At 40.5% G+C, this 16,602-nt stretch overlaps 1 protein-coding gene and 1 long non-coding RNA gene across 3 annotated transcripts; both read left to right on the forward strand.

Moving 5' to 3' along the window:
• The first annotated feature begins 4,639 nt into the window (after positions 1 to 4,639).
• On the forward strand, positions 4,640 to 7,461 carry LOC311150760 (uncharacterized protein). 2 transcript variants are annotated; one of them, XM_084188287.1, is made up of 3 exons: positions 4,640 to 5,047; positions 5,900 to 5,991; positions 6,217 to 7,461. In XM_084188287.1, the coding sequence occupies exons 1-3, from the start codon at positions 4,771 to 4,773 to the stop codon at positions 6,931 to 6,933; spliced, it is 1,086 nt and encodes a 361-aa protein (XP_084044413.1). In that variant the 5' UTR covers positions 4,640 to 4,770; the 3' UTR covers positions 6,934 to 7,461. The 2 variants fall into 2 exon arrangements, with proteins under 2 accessions (XP_084044413.1, XP_084044412.1); XM_084188286.1 differs by having other exon boundaries at positions 5,900 to 7,461.
• A 5,580-nt stretch (positions 7,462 to 13,041) lies between these two features.
• On the forward strand, positions 13,042 to 14,790 carry LOC311098618. Its single transcript, XR_014609650.1, has 2 exons — positions 13,042 to 13,467; positions 13,589 to 14,790. It is a non-coding gene; the product is annotated as an uncharacterized lncRNA (long non-coding RNA).
• The last annotated feature ends 1,812 nt before the right edge of the window (positions 14,791 to 16,602 follow it).

The raw sequence follows: 16,602 nt of genomic DNA on the forward strand, positions 1-16,602 counted from the left end.
CTGCCACCCCTTGTCTTACCGGAGTCAGCCGTTCTATCCTGCCAATGTAGCGTATAGCCCGCTAGCTGTATGTTGTCCATGTCGTCGTTCAGCCACGACTCGGTGAAACATAAGATATTACAGTTTTTAATGTCCCGTTGGTAGGATAACCGTAATCTTAGGTCATCCAATTTATTCTCAAATGATTGAAGATTGGCTAATAGGATTGATGGGAGAGGCAGTTTACTCGCTCGCCGTCGGATCCTTACAAGGCACCCCGACCTAAGTCCATGATATCTCCGTCTCTTTCTCATGCGAATGACGGGGATTTGGGCCTTGTCGGGTGTCTGTAGGATATCCTTCGGCCGCCTCGTTGAAGAAAAAATCTTCGTCCAATACGAGGTGAGTAATCGCTGTCCTGATATCCAGAAGCTCTTTTTGGTTATAAGAGATGATGGCAGAAACATTATGTACAAAATAAATTACAAATAACGCGGAAAAACACACATAATAGTACAATTGGTTAGAGGGCTGTAAAACGGCAGCCATCTTCTCCGGCCTTTCTCTTGCATTTCAAAGATGATGGAACAAATAAATAAATAGAAAACACGTTTTTTTGTTTGTATTATCTTTTACCAGATCTAATGTGTTATATTATCCTACATTAATTTCAAATTTCCACAAACTTCAAAGTGTGTCCTTTCAAATGGTATCAAGAATATGCATATCCTTGCTTCAGGTCCTGAGCTACAGGCAGTTACATTTGGGTATGTCATTTTAGGCGAAAATTGAAAAAAAAAGGGTCCGATCCTTAAGAGGTTAAGGAAAGATTTGAATGGATAAAGCTGATCTGAAAGCAGCACAGCCTTTCTTTCGATTCTATCAGTATCAACACATGCACTAACGACAGACTTCGTGAACATTCCCTCTACGTGGTGTTTTGGGAAACGCATGTGACACCTTAGGCCATTATAGGAACGATGCAGCGAAACCGGGCCCTACTCTCTGCGGCTCTAAATTGCGCATCATCGGGTGAAAATCAAAGATGTGTCAACCAGTGAGCCTGTTTACGAACCTACAACTTGTAGCTCCCTAGTTTCTAAAGATAAATCTTAAAGCTCTGTTCTCTTTTATAAGGGTTTATGAAAAACTGAAATTGATCTTAGGCCTATATTAATTGATGTTAATCCCAAGTGCTTTCTTTTATTGATTAATCTCCACTGTTGGACTTTGATCTGAAGTCACTGTCATTGTATTAAACTGTCTGAAAACCACTTGTTTGTCACATTCACACATGTATCCTGTCATAAACTTTCCTTGTTATAGTCACACTAAACTGAATGGGTATAGGCCTAGTTGATGGTTATATAACCTACATCAGAGTGGAGCAATACACCATTTCCTTGTGTACTACGTTGATATAACTTGTGTCATGTTTCTCATAGCATGTCAGATAGTTTGTCCAGTATGTGTGTGTGTCCAGTATGTGTGTGTATGTGACCGGTGCTGCTGTTTTGTGCTGGCAGGTCGGGTCCTGTGTGAGCTGGAGCCCTGTGGGTCTGTGGAGGTGAACCAGGCAGTGCAGGCAGCCCAGTCTGCCTACCAGGCCTGGAGCCAGATGTCAGGGATGGAGAGCGAACACATCATGATAGAAGCTGCCCCTATCATTGAGGTATCCATCCCAGAATGCAAGATGTCAGGGATGGAGAGGGAAAACATCATGATAGAAGCTGCCTGTATCACTGAGGTATCCATCCCAGAATCTCTTTATGATACCAGGGTTTGATGATCAGTCACTCTGTTCTGTGCCCCCATACAGTCAGAACTGAACACAGAATCCATCTCATAGCTCCAGATCTTTACTAGTGTACTAGTCTGGAATGCATGTGAAAGTCAGTTAATTTCAGTGTTTGTATTAAAGTCTGAATTTTGACTGTTAATCTGACTATTAATTATACTGCCTGAATAAATCAGCCTGGGCCTAGAACCATCCCACTAAGATTCAGGGCTTCTAAAAACTGATCCTCCGCATATTCCTCTCTCTCTCGTTCTCTCTCTGTCTCTCGGTTTTAAACAATCTGCAAAGAGTTGTCAATTTACACTCAAGTATGGAAATCCCAGGTTTCACATCTCATGCATAAACATGGTATTGTTAAGGATGAGCAAGCAAATGTAATAACCTCTTATGAGCATCCTCTAGAGATGTTTTGACATTATTTGTATCAATTCCATAAACCAATGCATTTTCTGTTTTTAAATTGTTTTTGTGAATAAACTTCTTCTGCATAGAAAACTGATTGTCTCATTTGTATTTTCAACAATTATTTTACAAGTGGGTGTTTGACTGATTTCAGAGAAAAATCCAAATATAAGGTCATTTATTAGAACGTTTACGGTAAAAGGAGATTTGACTGCAGAAGAATTATAGCCAATGTTCTCTCTAAATTGCGCAGAGACGCAAGAGATTGAACTTCACTGCGTTCGCCACATTAGTTTACATTACGTAGATCAAAATGTTTTCTGTGATCGAATCAACATTATATCAGCCCCTTTTCAATGCAACAAACCAAAACTAATCTAACTTTGCAAGATTGAGTATGTGATTTTGTTGTAGGCAGAGCCAGAGCGCAACGGAGTAGAAGTCTATTGGCGGGGGGCTGTCTTTCAACCACCCACGAGTGAATGCGCTTTTCAGATCAGTTCAGATCAGAGCGCAAAGCCGCGCGTGTGCATATTTGTTGATATCCTTTACTAGTTAGCGAGTTATTAGCCCAGTTATAGATCATTATAGTAATGGGGAGTTACTGCTTCCTACAAGAGCACAAAACGTGTAGGCTACATTTCAAGCTATGTTTGAAAAGCCAGTCAGGTAAAAAGCTTATATCTTAATTAAAGGGGCAGTGTTGTATTTTTCGACAGGCTTGAATATGCAAATAAGCCAATAAACACAGCCTACACATAGACAAGCCTACATTGTCTAATTCTCTGTATGGTAATAATAATAAATGTTATTTTCTAAAGTGGTTTCTTGCATCATCAAACACAATACAATGCAATCACCTACTTGGCCCATGTTGTTACAGAACATGTAAAAAATAAAGAATTAATGTCAAGCCCTTCATAATGTAAAAACGTTTTTAAAAGTCTCATGCAATGTAGGCCTGCATTGAACACCACATATAGGCTACTGTAGACTATATCATAGAAATCAAGAGCTATTTCCATGTGAAAATGTTATGGGATTTGCTCCATTGGTTTTGTTGGTAGGCCTACATTATGCTCAAATAGCCACAATAGCCTATTGGCTACTGTCTAAAACTGTAAGGGTACAGCCTCAGTGTTCACTGTAAACACGTGCCGGAAGTTACACAAAATTCTCCCAATGTTCACGTTTCTGCTCACAAGCAGTGGTGTAAAGTACTTAAGTAAAAATACTTTAAAGTACTACTTAAGTAGTTTTTGGGGATATCTGTACTTTACTATTAATATTTTGGACAACTTTTACTTTTACTTCACTACATTCCTAAAGAAAATTATGTACTTTTTACTCAATATATTTTCCCTGACACCCAAAAGTACTCGTTACATTTTGAATGCTTAGCAGGACAGGAAATTGGTCCAATTCACGCACTTATCAACAGAACATCCCTGGTCATCCCTACTGCCTCTGATCTGGTGGACTCACTAAACACACATGCTTCGTTTGTAAATTATGTCTGAATGTTGGAGTGTGCCCCTGGCTATCCATTCATAAAAAATAAATAAATAAAATGGTGCCGCCTGCTTTGCTTAATATTAATATTTTTTTATGATTCATACTTTTACTTTTACTTTTGATACTTAAGTATATTTTAGCAATTACATTTACTTTTGATACTTAAGTATATTTAGAACAAAATACTTTTAGACTTTTACTCAAGTAGTATTTTACTGGGTGACTTTTACTTGAGTAACTTTCTATTAAGGTATCTATACTTTTACTCAAGTATGAAAATTGGGTACTTTTTCCATCCCTGCTCACAAGACCTAATATTTGCTCAGTGCCCCAAACAATTTGAGGGAACATTGGTTACAGCATGTGTTGAGTGGTAGAAAATATATTTAAAACTAACCCAAGATAGTTCATCTGTGTAGTTTACAGTGGGAGAAAATGAAGCATAGTGGGCAGAACAAGAAAGGAGTTGGGCAAAGCCAAGCACGAGCGAGCGAGATCCTATTGGCGTGTTGTAACATATATTAGCATATTTCCGTTAGGGAACGCATCCTCTGTGAAATGCGCGTGTGCACAAACTCAATTCGACCTTGCACTCCAAAACAGCACCATTTTTTACAACTTTGGCAAAGCGTCAAGTCTATAAAACGTAGTTCACTGTGTTCGTCACAGATTCTAGTTTTGGTTAAAAAAAATTGGTAGGGTAATAAAAAATATAAGGGTAATTAAAATTATAATAATATTTGTATTTTATTTTTCCCGGGTCCCCTTGCCCATTTTGTATCACAAAGTGTAATGGATCTATACTATAGTTCAGTTGGGGGCGGTAATGTAACATATTGGATGCCAACCGCCGTTAAACCTCACCGAAGAAGAAGAAGAAGTTGTTTATTGAAAACCTTTCTTTCGTCATTTCCGTTGTCCATTTTTCCAGATTTTTTTTTTTAATCAAACAATTCCGCTTGCCAGTTTCGATAAGCTGTACAATAGTAGAAACGATTCTATTATAAACATTTCACAGAGGCACTAGAACTGCATATTCGTTTTTGTGTAACAGTGGTGATTTTATTTGAAGAACAATGTCTAACACTGTTTCTTTCAGTACACAAATAGCTGCAATCATGGATGTGCTATCAAAGGCAGCAGTTGCAGAAATAACCAAACTTGTAGACGAGGGCACTGTCGTGTTACGGCTTGAAATGTGTCGGAAAGAAAATGAGATAGAAGGCCTTCAAAATAGTTTACAGCTGATGGAAAGAGAACTGATGAAAGCTCAAAGAGAAGCAGCAACACGAGTTAAAAATGACAGGCAACATGCTGAGGAAATTCAGGTTAGGAGTGGGACTCTTCAAAAAGGTAAGAGGAGGGTAGGTGCTTTTAGCAACGCGGGTAAATGTATATACTCTAGCGTTGTTTTCCATTGTATCTATAAAAATTATGCCAGCTGATTCAGGATTTCGACTGCCTGGGAAACACTGCCTGCCTGTCAGTCTCGTTCCGACTAGTTCATTGCTATGGGACAGCTGGAGATCGAATTTTAATATTGAAACAATGTTGCAAATGTCGGAGAGACAGACAAGGTTTCTACAATCTAAATGTAATTCTAAAAGAAATGTGAGAATGTCTAGATGCTTTTTATAGTGGAGATCAAATTAATAAATTGCCTGGCTGGGTTGGTTGAGTGAATGCCAAGAGTGTGCAAAGCTGTCATCAAGGCAAAGGGTGGCTATTTGAAGAATCTCAAATCTCAAATATATGTTGATTTGTTTAACACTTCTTTGGTTACAATAGGATTCCATATGTGTTATTTCATAGTTTTGATGTCTTCACTATCATTCTACAATGTAAAAAATAAAAAATAAACCTTGAATGAGTAGGTGTGTCCAAACTTTTGACTGGTGTTGTATATATGCCATTTAGAAGACGCTTTTATCCAAAGCAACTTACAGTCATGCGTGCATATATTTTTTTACATCCGGGAATCGAACCCACTGCCGTGGACGTTACAAGCACCATGCTCTACCAACTGAGCTACAAAGGACCACACCCGTGTTTTAAATACACCCGAGTTCCTAAAAGCACCTAAGAGGCGTGCTGACATTTGGTGCTATCAAGTCAGGTTATTTTGCACTGTTCAAGGTGTTGTTTTATTGCTTATTTTACTTAACAATTTCTAACAATTACATAAACCGTCTACTCTACTTCCAGGTGATGAAGAGGACCAGAAATCCCAAGCTATGCCTGTAGAGGACCCAGTAGAGAGCTTCAATGAGCTGCAGAGGTCTGGACACCTTGTAGAGGTGAGGGGTGGACTGGAGTTTCTGGTGAAAGCAGAGCAGGTGGAAGAACATGTAGCCCAGGGAACCATACAAGACCCAGGAATCACAGACAGTGTGGACTTTATAATGGATGAGAGAGATAGTCAGCTGTGGTCCTCTGTTACACAAGGACTAAGTGGGAATAATTCTGGTCACCCAGATGGGTCTTACACTACAGAAAGATGCTTACAGATGTTCTCCTCTCAGGCAGATCAATATCCCGCTCCCATCCCATCCCATCCCGCTTCCTGCATCTCTTTGTCCACTGTAGGAAAACCACTGGATGACACATTCAGCACTGTCCCAGTGAAAGTGGAGCCCGAGAGGCATCCTGTGTATCATGACGATGCCATGTCTGAGTCCATACAAGCTGAGCAGGGGAAGTACAGAGATACTCTGCATCCTATTGTGAGGGAGGGCTTGATTTTACATCCCAGACTGCAGCAACCAGGACCTTCTTCACAAGGGCTCATGAGAGCAACTGAGAGCACATCTGAGTCGCACTCACACAACCAAGAGCATATTCTTAATAAGAACAGATTGAAAACAAAGAGGATGGTAAATGTTTGGAGAGCTTTACCAAACCAAAAAGTGTTCATCTGCTCATTGTGTGGAAAGGGCTTCCACCGCCATTGTCAACTTGAAGCACACCAGCACTCTCATGGTGGAGTCAAACCATACAGATGTCTTGAGTGTGGGAAAAGTTTTACTCAGAAGCAAAGACTTAAGTCACATCAGAGTGTTCATACGGGTGAGAGACCTTTCAGTTGCAGACTCTGTGGCAAGAGGTTTGCAAGGCAGGACAACTGCCAAACACATGAGAGATTTCACAGTGGACAAAAGCCATTTAGTTGTGTGCAGTGTGGTAAAAGTTTCACAGTTCTCTGTAACCTCAAACTACATCAAAAACATCAATGTAAGTAAATTTTCCAATGTCCGAATGTAAGATTGCATGTTGTTCAGTGTTTTCCTCAGCATTGTACAATTAATGAACTGTTTATGTTGATTGTTGAACCGTTCAACTGTACTGAGATTAGCAGGATTAGGTTTCCAATCAAGTATTTCAAGACATCATTTGGTGATTTTTAAATAGTGATATCCCAAGTATAAATACAGTCAAGTACACACCACACATTAAAGGGTAAAACATTTTTACTTGTGCTATGTCATAACTTACCTGGACCACCTATTGAGATGTGCCTTTTTATGAAGTAAATCAGGTGTAAAATGAGGTGAAAATGAGACTGGAGTGCCACTTTAAGATCGTAGCAGCAGTTGAGTTCGTGCATTTTGGGGTTACAAATGAAGTTTACATTTGATGATTGCATTGTAAAACATCTTTAACATGTCTACAAGGTGTTTGCAGTGTAAGGGCAATGCAACTAAATGTAAAACTGTGCTTTTTGACAACTGTCAATCAACCACTATCCCCGGGACCACCCATACACAAAAATGTATGCACGCATGACTGTAAGTCGCTTTGGATAAAAGCGTCTGCTAAATGGCATATTAAATTAAATTAAAACCACTATATTTGTTTACGGATAGTTTCATTGTTGTTGCCAGCTAGGCTGACTGTATGTGCAGAGCCTTTTGTAATATAAGATGCATGATTAACATTACTGCTTGAGGATTTTGTACCCTGTTGGTTTTTACATGACTGATAATAATAGCCTAATGGTTTCTTCCCGTTGTAACTAGGTGTCCACTGTCCCAAGTGCGACTGTCAGAAAGATGCTTCAAAAGTTGTTTTGGCCCGGTGGCTGAGACTTACTGCTCTAGGCCCGGTTTAAGGCTAAGCTCATTGTTAGAACCTTCGTAGAGCATCGTTAAATCTCTGAGCTGTTTCCCATACCCAGAGCTGCCAACTCTCAAGCATTGGCCGTGAGAAGACACGCATTTGAGCCTCTTCTCACGCTCACACGCCACACCTCTCACGCATCGAAAAGTACTGATTTTATTTTCTAATTAGTCAGCGCGTTAACTTTTCAACTGTGCTCCAAATTGTTTTGAAATCGGAGCATCTGCACCTGCATTTTAATAACATCACGAGCGGACGCATGGGGCGGCGCACAATTGGCCCAGCGTCGTCCAGGGTAGGGGAGGGAATGGCCGGCAGGGATGTAGCTCAGTTGGTAGAGCATGGCGTTTGCAACTCCAGGGATGTGGATTCGATTCCAACAGGGGTATGAAAAATCAAAAAAGTATGTATGCACTCACTAACTGTAAGTCGCTCTGGATAAGAGCGTCTGCTAAATGACTAAAATGTAAATGTAAAATGAATCTCTATCATTATTGGCCTGTCTTGCCACAGCACTATGAACCACTGCACATTAAAGCATATGATTGGTCTAGTTATGTAATGGCTCAAGGTGATTGGGTGCGCGTTTGAAAGAAACCCCTCGGATTGGAGTGGCGCTGAATGGAGAGCGAGAACGTTCTCCGCTGAGTTTATAAAGCTGTAAAAAGAGCAGCACGGTAGCGCTGTTTTATGTACAATGTTGTCAACAAAATGTGTTTGCTGTTACTCCCGTCCCTATTGCAGAATGCAGCCTTTTGACAGCATGTACTAAAGTTGATTTAATCCACACTTGCATTAGTCCCCTCGTTTGGTGATTGGCATTTAGGCTGTGACAACGAAAAGGGGGGGTAAATATAACAGTTATTTGGTTAGGGTATAGGGTCGTCTTCAGGGCATTTTATTATCTACTTACTTTATTTACCAGGTCAGTGGAACAATTCTCATTCTTAACAATGGGCTAAACTCTAGGGTAATTTATGTACTTGTCACCAAGAACACTACTATTATTCCCCACACTTACTTTATTATTCTGCTTCATCCCAATTTTGCCAGTGTAATCACATATTTGAAATCTGATATGCCTAATTGTCTTTTAAAAATCAATTATAGGAGGCTATGTATTTTTGTAGCCATTCATGGACAGTTTTGAATGTCATACAAATAATCATTGGATATTAAATGTTCCAGGCCTCGCATATAATTTTTTTACTTTGAGTATTGTGCACGTTAGGAAGAGATGGTAGGGGGACTCACACCTCATAAAAGCATCATATTTTGTCTATGCAGAGTAAGATGATGCCAAGGATCTTCAACTAGTAGGCATAAACCACCCGAGTTGATATCCATTAGATTTTTTTTGAAGGTGGGTGATTTTGATAAATGTAGTGTTATAACAAGAACATTTTCAAACACCCAGCACTTGGGAAACATAGATCGGGGTGGCCAACCCTCCTGGAGAGCAAGCAGGATTTTAAAATAGAACTTTCACCCAAAATACAAAATGTTTGTATCCTTACCTTGAAAGCAGTCTATGGACAAGGAGACTGCGATCTATGATTTGGTTACCCACTGTCATCAACCATTACTATTACTATTTCCTGTGCAGAGCCTTGGTGTAGTGGTAACACTCTCCGGCACGTGTTGCATACAACTTTCCACCGGAGACCAGGGTTTAATCCCTGCTTCCAACCTTCCCACTGTTTTTACCCATTTCATTACTGTCTGAAAATATGTAGAAAAAAATATTTGCATACTTTAAATTGAATCCCCCCAAAATCTCAAAGTAACAAAGTCGTCAAATTTTGAGTGTTCATTTAATGTTCAAAGCATCCTGAATACACCTGACCTCTGGTTTTATTTATTTTTATTTTCCACCCTGCTCATAGGCCTAAACCATGTCAAAATATGTAGAATTGCAGGAAATACGTTTTAAAACAGTAACATTTTCCTGGGGAGGACACACAGGGGTAGAAGGATTACTTTATCCTATCCCAGGTGTTCCTTAAAGAGGTGGGGTAAATTCACATAGCAAATCTCACTCCAAGCTTTCTTCAAAAGTTGGCAGCCCTGAAACCCTGAAATGAAATCAATTTCATATTCACTCAATTTAGTTATATTTTGCTAATTGTAGGCCACGGTCTGTCATTTAAATATAAATATTTTATTTTATTACGCAATGATGTGCCAAATGTGATTTAGTCCATTATTATTGGGTAGTATTTCGGAGCATTTACATTTACGTCATTTAGCAGACGCTCTTATCCAGAGCGACTTACAGTTAGTGAATACATATTTTTTTATACTGGCCCCCGTGGGAATTGAACCCACAACCCTGGCATTGCAAACGCCATGCTCTATCAACTGAGCTACATCCCTGCCGGCCATTCCCTCCCCTACCCTGGGCGACGCTGGGCCAATTGTGCGCCGCCCATGAGTCTCCCGGTCGCGGCCGGCTGCGACAGAGCCTGGATTCGAACCAGGATCTCTAGTTTTCAAAGACGTATGATGTCTACAAATGGTCTAGTTACTTAATCCAGAAACGAAAGTAGGGAGGTTGGTCCGGGAGGATGGCTGGGAGTAATCAGTCTAGCAGTCCAAAGGTTGCATGTTCGAGTCGTGTCTGGGACAACTGTACAATTTTGCTAACCCCCATTCTAAGATTAACCAAATTAATCTAACCTGCTACGTAAATTCACCTAACCTTTGTCGTTTTAGTTCTCCTAACCTTTGTTGTTTTTGTTCCCCTAACCGCAAATGTAAATTCTCCCCGTAATTATCAATTGATGCATCTTTCCTACAACGGCCGAATATGTAACATATATTTCCCAAAACACCACGCAGAAAACGGTCGTTAAGTGCGTCATTGGAGCATGTCTCGATACTGATTTAGGATCGATAAAAAGGGAGTGTTACTCTCTGATCATCTTTCTCCATTCATATCTTACCTTAACATTATAATTATTTCACAAATCTGACGACGGATCAGCTCCTAGAGAAATATTACTGCCTACATTTACATTTACGTAATTTAGCAGACGTTCTTATCCAGAGCGATTTACAAATTGGTGCATTCACCTTATAGCCAGACGGCTGCAAATATTGAGGTGGTTTATTCTAATGCTTACCCAATAAACAAATGCACAAAATCACCGATTTGGCACATCATTGCGCAGATGTTAGGCTACACATGAAATACTGTATATCGAGACAAATTACAGACGGAAGCCTACAGGTGGCCAAATATAACTCAATTGATTGAACATGAAATGTATTTCAATATAAAAATACTGTTTATTTGAATCCATTCATCTCGGTTTTCATTTGAAACATGATTTTATACATGGCTTTTTTGTATCAATTGCACAGACATTGGCAACTTTGTATTTTTAGTCAACAATGTTCTGAAGTTAGTGGCGGTCACAGACGGATAAACCATGTGATTCTATATTAAGCGGAGATCTTTTGTGTATAAAGTGATGCAGGAGGGCAAATCATCTAACGACGCACTTGGCTGTTCTATGAATGGTTTGAGGCAGGCGTTAGATTAGGAGTGCTTTCAAGTGCAACGCCTTTATCTACTCCCACAGAGTCGGATGCACTTGTGGATACCATATTTATGTCTCTGAATGCAGTTTGAAGTAAGTTGCTAACTAGCGTTACCGCAATTGCTAACTAGCGTTAGCGCAAAGACTGGAAGTATTTGGTATAATACTGTCCCGTCATTGCGCTAACGCTAGTTAGCATTGGCTCGCGAAAGTACCTCTAACTTCCTTCATACTGGATAAAGAGACATAAAAATGGTATCCATGAGTTCATCTGACTCTGGGGAAGAAGATAAATCCTGAAGTGTACCTTTAACATGCTTTTGGTAAACCGGGCCCTGGTCTCAGATGAGGTCTAATACTATACGCCTTCCAAGACATATGATAAGTTACTAGCTATATCCAATGTGTATGCAATTGCTGTATGATACTATACGTCCTCTAATTCGTATGATATTGTAAAACCGCGATTCCATTCATAATGTAACTTAACATATACTAAATGTAGTGTTACATATTTACCTACAGAATAATACGAATTGTCCCGAGACCACGTTAAATAATTCTGATTTTAATGGATAAAGCTGATCTGTGAGCAGCGCTGCCTTTCTTTCGATCCTATCAGTATCGACACATGCGCCAACGACACACTTAGTGAACGTTCTCTCTACGTGGTGTTTTGGGAAACGCAAGTGACAACGATGCAGCGGAAACCAGTCCCTACTTTCTGCGGCTCTACGTTGCGCCTCTTCGGGGACCGTGGACGGCAAAGTCCCGCTGAATTTCTGGTGCCGAGACCGAGTGAAGATCAAAGATATCAACCACTGAGCCGGTTTATGAGCTACCTGGTTTCTAAAGAGTAATCGGAAAGCTCTGTTCACTTTTATAAGGTTTTATTCAAACAGATATTGTTTTTTGGCTTATATTAAATGATGATAACCCCAAGTGCTTTATTTTATTGATTCTATCTCCACTGTTGGATTTTGATTTAAAGTCACTCATTTTATTAAGCTGGCTGAAAACCACTTGTTTGTCACACTCACACATCATGTATCCTGTCATAAACTTTGCACTGTTTTCTTATGGTCACACTAAACTGAATGGCTATAGGCCTAGTTGATGGGTATATAACCTACATCAGATTGGAGCAATACACATTTTAGTTGTGTACTACGTTGATATAACTTGTGTCATGTTCTCATAGCATGTCAGATAGTTTGTCCAGTATGTGTGTTTATGACTGGCGCTGCGGTTTTGTGCCGGCAGGTCGGGTCCTGTGTCAGCTGGAGCCCTGTGGGTCTGTGGAGGTGAACCAGGCAGTGCAGGCAGGAATGCATTTAAAAGTCAGTTCATTTCAGTTCATGTGTGTGTGTACATTTCCTCCCTTTTGTTGCTATTTTCAATCTAACCTAATTTACCATATTAATTTGGTTTTAATCCTGTTGTCAATTTACACCCAAGTATGGAAATGTCAGGTATCACATCTCATGCATACCATGGGTTTAAGGATAAGCAAGCGCATGTTTTAATAGTTTTTGTGAATAAACCTCTGCAGAGAACTGATTGGCTTATTTGTGTTTTCAATTTTACAAGTAGCTGTTTGACTGATTTCACAGAAATATCCACATATAAGGGCATTTATTAGAAAGTTTATGGTAACCCTTTCTGTCGTCGTTTCCGTTATCCAGCTTTCCGGAAGAAAACTTTTTTTCCACAAACAATGCTTCTAGCCAGCTTCAAGAAGCTGTACAATAGTATAAACGATTCTGTTATAAACATTTCATAGAAGCACTAGCACTGCATATTCGTTTTTGTGTAACAACGGTGATTTTATTTAAAGAACAATGTCTGTTTCTTTCAGTACACAAATGGCTGCCATCATGGATGTGCTAACAAAGGCAGCTGTTGCAGAAATAACCAAACTTGTAGACGAGGGCACTGTAGTGTTACGGCTTGAAATGTGCCGGAAAGAAAATGAGATAGAAGGCCTTCAAAACAGTTTACAGCTGATGGAAAGAGAACTGAGAAAAGCTCAAAGAGAAGCAGCAGCACAAGTGATAAATGACAGGCAACATGCTGGGGGAATTCAGGTTGGGAGTGGGACTCCACAAAAAGGTGAGAGGCGAGCTTACTCTTAGTGGTATCAAGTCAGGTTATTTTGCACTGTTCAATGTTTTGTTTTATTGCTTATTTGACTTTATAATTTCTAACAATAACATAAACCATCTACTTCCAGATGATGAAGAGGACCAGAAAGCCCAAGCCACGCCTGTAGAGGACCCAGTAGAGGGCTGCAATGAGCAGCAGAGGTCTGGACACCTTGAAGAGGCGAGGGATGGGCTGGAGTTTCTATTGAAAGCAGAGCAGGTGGAAGAACATGTAGCCCAGGGAACCATACAAGACCCAGGAATCACAGACAGTGTAGACTTTAGAATGGATGAGAGAGATAGTCAGCTGTGGTCCTCTGTTCCACAAGGACTAAATGGGAATAATTACCGTCACCCAGATGGGTCTTTCACTACAGAGAGTTGCTTACAGATGTTCTCCTCTCAGGCAGATCAATATCCCGCTCCCATCCCATCCCATCCTGCTTCTTGCAACTCTTTGTCCACTGTAGAGAAACCGCTGGATGACATAGTCAGCACTGTCCCAGTGAAAGTGGAGCCTGAGAGGCATCCTGTGTATCATGACGAGGCCATGTCTGAGTCCATACAAGCTGTGCAGGGGCAGTACAGAGATACTCTGCATCCTGTTGTGAGAGAGGGCTTGATTTTACATCCCAGACTGCAGCAACCAGGACCTTCTTCACAAGGGCAATTCATGAGAGCAACTGAGAGCACATCTGAGTCACACTCATACAACCAAGAGCATATTCTTAATAAGAACAGATTGAAAACAAAGAGGATGGTAAATGTTTGGAGAGCTGTAGCAAACCAAAAAGTGTTTATCTGCTCATTGTGTGGAAAGAGCTTCCGCCGCCATTGTCAACTTGAAGCACACCAGCACTCTCATGCTGGAGTCAAACCATACAGATGTCTTGAGTGTGGGAAAAGTTTTACTCAGAAAAATAGACTTAAGTCACATCAGAGTGTTCACACGGGTGAGAGACCTTTCAGTTGCAGACTCTGTGGCAAGATGTTTACAAGGCAGGACAACTGCCAAAGACATGAGCGATTTCACAGTGGACAAAAGCCATTTAGTTGTATGCAGTGTGGTAAAAGTTTCACGGTTCTCAGTAACCTCAAACTACATCAAAAACATCAATGTAAATTTGCCAATGTCAGAATTTAAGATTGCATGTGACACCTTCAGTGTTTTCCTCAGCATTGTACAGTTAAAGAACTGTTTATGTTGATTGTTGAGCCGTTCAACTGTACTGAGATTAGCAGGTTTCGGTTTCTACAATATGAATAAAGTATTAAAAATGTTTAACCTCTTTTTCATGTGATTTTTCTTTGCCCCCGTCAAGAGAGCAACAGCTCCAATAGCTCTAATTGCTTTGAGCATATTCTCCTTTATTTACAGTTCATTTCAGTAGCTTGTTCGATCAGACAGTAGCTAGCAGCAGTTCGAGTTCGTGCATTTTGGGGTTAAAATAAAGTTGACATTTGAATTGTAAAACATCTTTAACATTTCTACAATGACCTTGCTGTGTAAGTGTAATGCAACGACATGTGAGACACGTACTGGTCCCCTGTTGGAATCAAACCCACAGGCTCGGCATTGTAAGCACCATGCTCTACCAACTGAGCCACACATGACACGAGGTAAGCAGAGAGGAAGTGGGTCTACAACAGACCCACGTTTGGAAAGTATGTTTAATAATACAATCCTTTAGATATTTTGTCTCAAATTCCCAACGTCATAATGACCAACCGTCCAGGGAACCTATCTGGGCTAGCTAAAGCCAACTTCATAAAATTGCTAGGTGGCTAGTAGTATTACAAAGCAAATTATTATGACATTTTTTAACAGGACAAATCTGGGGGGTCACGTGCCCCCTAACGGCATGACGCCTCTGTCGACACATGCTCCAACGACACACTTAGTGAACGTTCTCACTACGTGGTGTTTTGGGAAACGCATGTGACACCTTCAGCAGTTATAGGAACGATGCATCGGAAACCTGGCCCTACTCTGCGGCACTACGTAGCATCCATAGAGAATGATAGAGGCCTCTAGTCGCCAAAAGGTTGTGTTAGCATGGGCCCTGCCTTTGAGAGCTTCCACCATTTGAATGTAGTCAACTGGGTGGGACTTCCAACTTCATTGGCTGATCCCTCCTGGTGACCCTTTTGGAGTCATGTCCAACCGGGTCATCAGGAAGGATCAGCCAATCGTGTTGAAAAAAATGTACTACTTTAAAATGGAGATAGCCTCAATGGCGTTGCCCATGATGTTGCAGATGCTATAATAGCACAGATACGAAGATGAGTCCTCTATCTATCTCTATGGTTGCGCCTCATCGGGGACTGTGGACATCAAAGTCCCACTAAGGGTTTATGAAGAACAAAAATTGATCTTAGGCCTATATTAATTGATGATAAGCCCAAATGCTTTATTTTTATTGATTAATCTCCACTTTTGGACTTTTATCTAAAGTCACTGTCATTTTATTAAGCTGGCTGAAAACCACTTGTTTTTTACACTCACGCATCATGTATCCTGTCATAAACTTTGCAATGTTTCCTTGTTATGGTCACACTAAGCTGAAGGGGTATAGGTATAGGCCTAGTTGATGCGTATATAACCTACACTGGAGTGGAGGAATACACAATGTGTACTACATTGATATAACTTGTGTCATGTTTCTCATAGCATGTCAGATAGTTTGTCCATTATGTGTGTGTGTGAATGACTGGCGCTGCTGTTTTGTGCTGGCAGGTCGGGTCCTGTGTGAGCTGGAGCCCTGTGGGTCTGTGGAGGTGAACCAGGCAGTGCAGGTAGCCCAGTCTGCCTACCAGGGCTGGAGCCGGATGTCAGGGATGGAGAGAGCACACATGTTAGAAGCTGCCCATATCATTGAGGTATCCATCCCAGAAAGCATCTCTATGATACCTGGGTTTGATGATCTGTCACTCCAAATTCACTGTATTTTCTGTCCCTGATACAGTCAGAACTGAACACAGAATCCATGTCATAGCTCAAGGTATTTATACTGTTTGCACATGCTGTAGGTTAACATTAGAGTACTAGTATGGAATGTGTTAAAAGTCAGTTCATTTCAGTCTTTGGATTGAAGTCTCTGAC

This window comes from Coregonus lavaretus (genome assembly GCF_964263955.1).
Source record: "Coregonus lavaretus genome assembly, chromosome: 23".
NCBI lineage: Eukaryota > Metazoa > Chordata > Actinopteri > Salmoniformes > Salmonidae > Coregonus > Coregonus lavaretus.

What these genes read in the sequence shown, in the direction of transcription:
- LOC311150760 (XM_084188286.1), top strand. Translation starts at nt 4,771, where the DNA reads ATGTCTAACACTGTTTCTTTCAGTACACAAATAGCTGCAATCATGGAT. An exon ending in GAGTGGGACTCTTCAAAAAG is followed by an intron (nt 5,048 to 5,899) that starts GTAAGAGGAGGG and finishes CTCTACTTCCAG; the next exon opens with GTGATGAAGAGGACCAGAAA.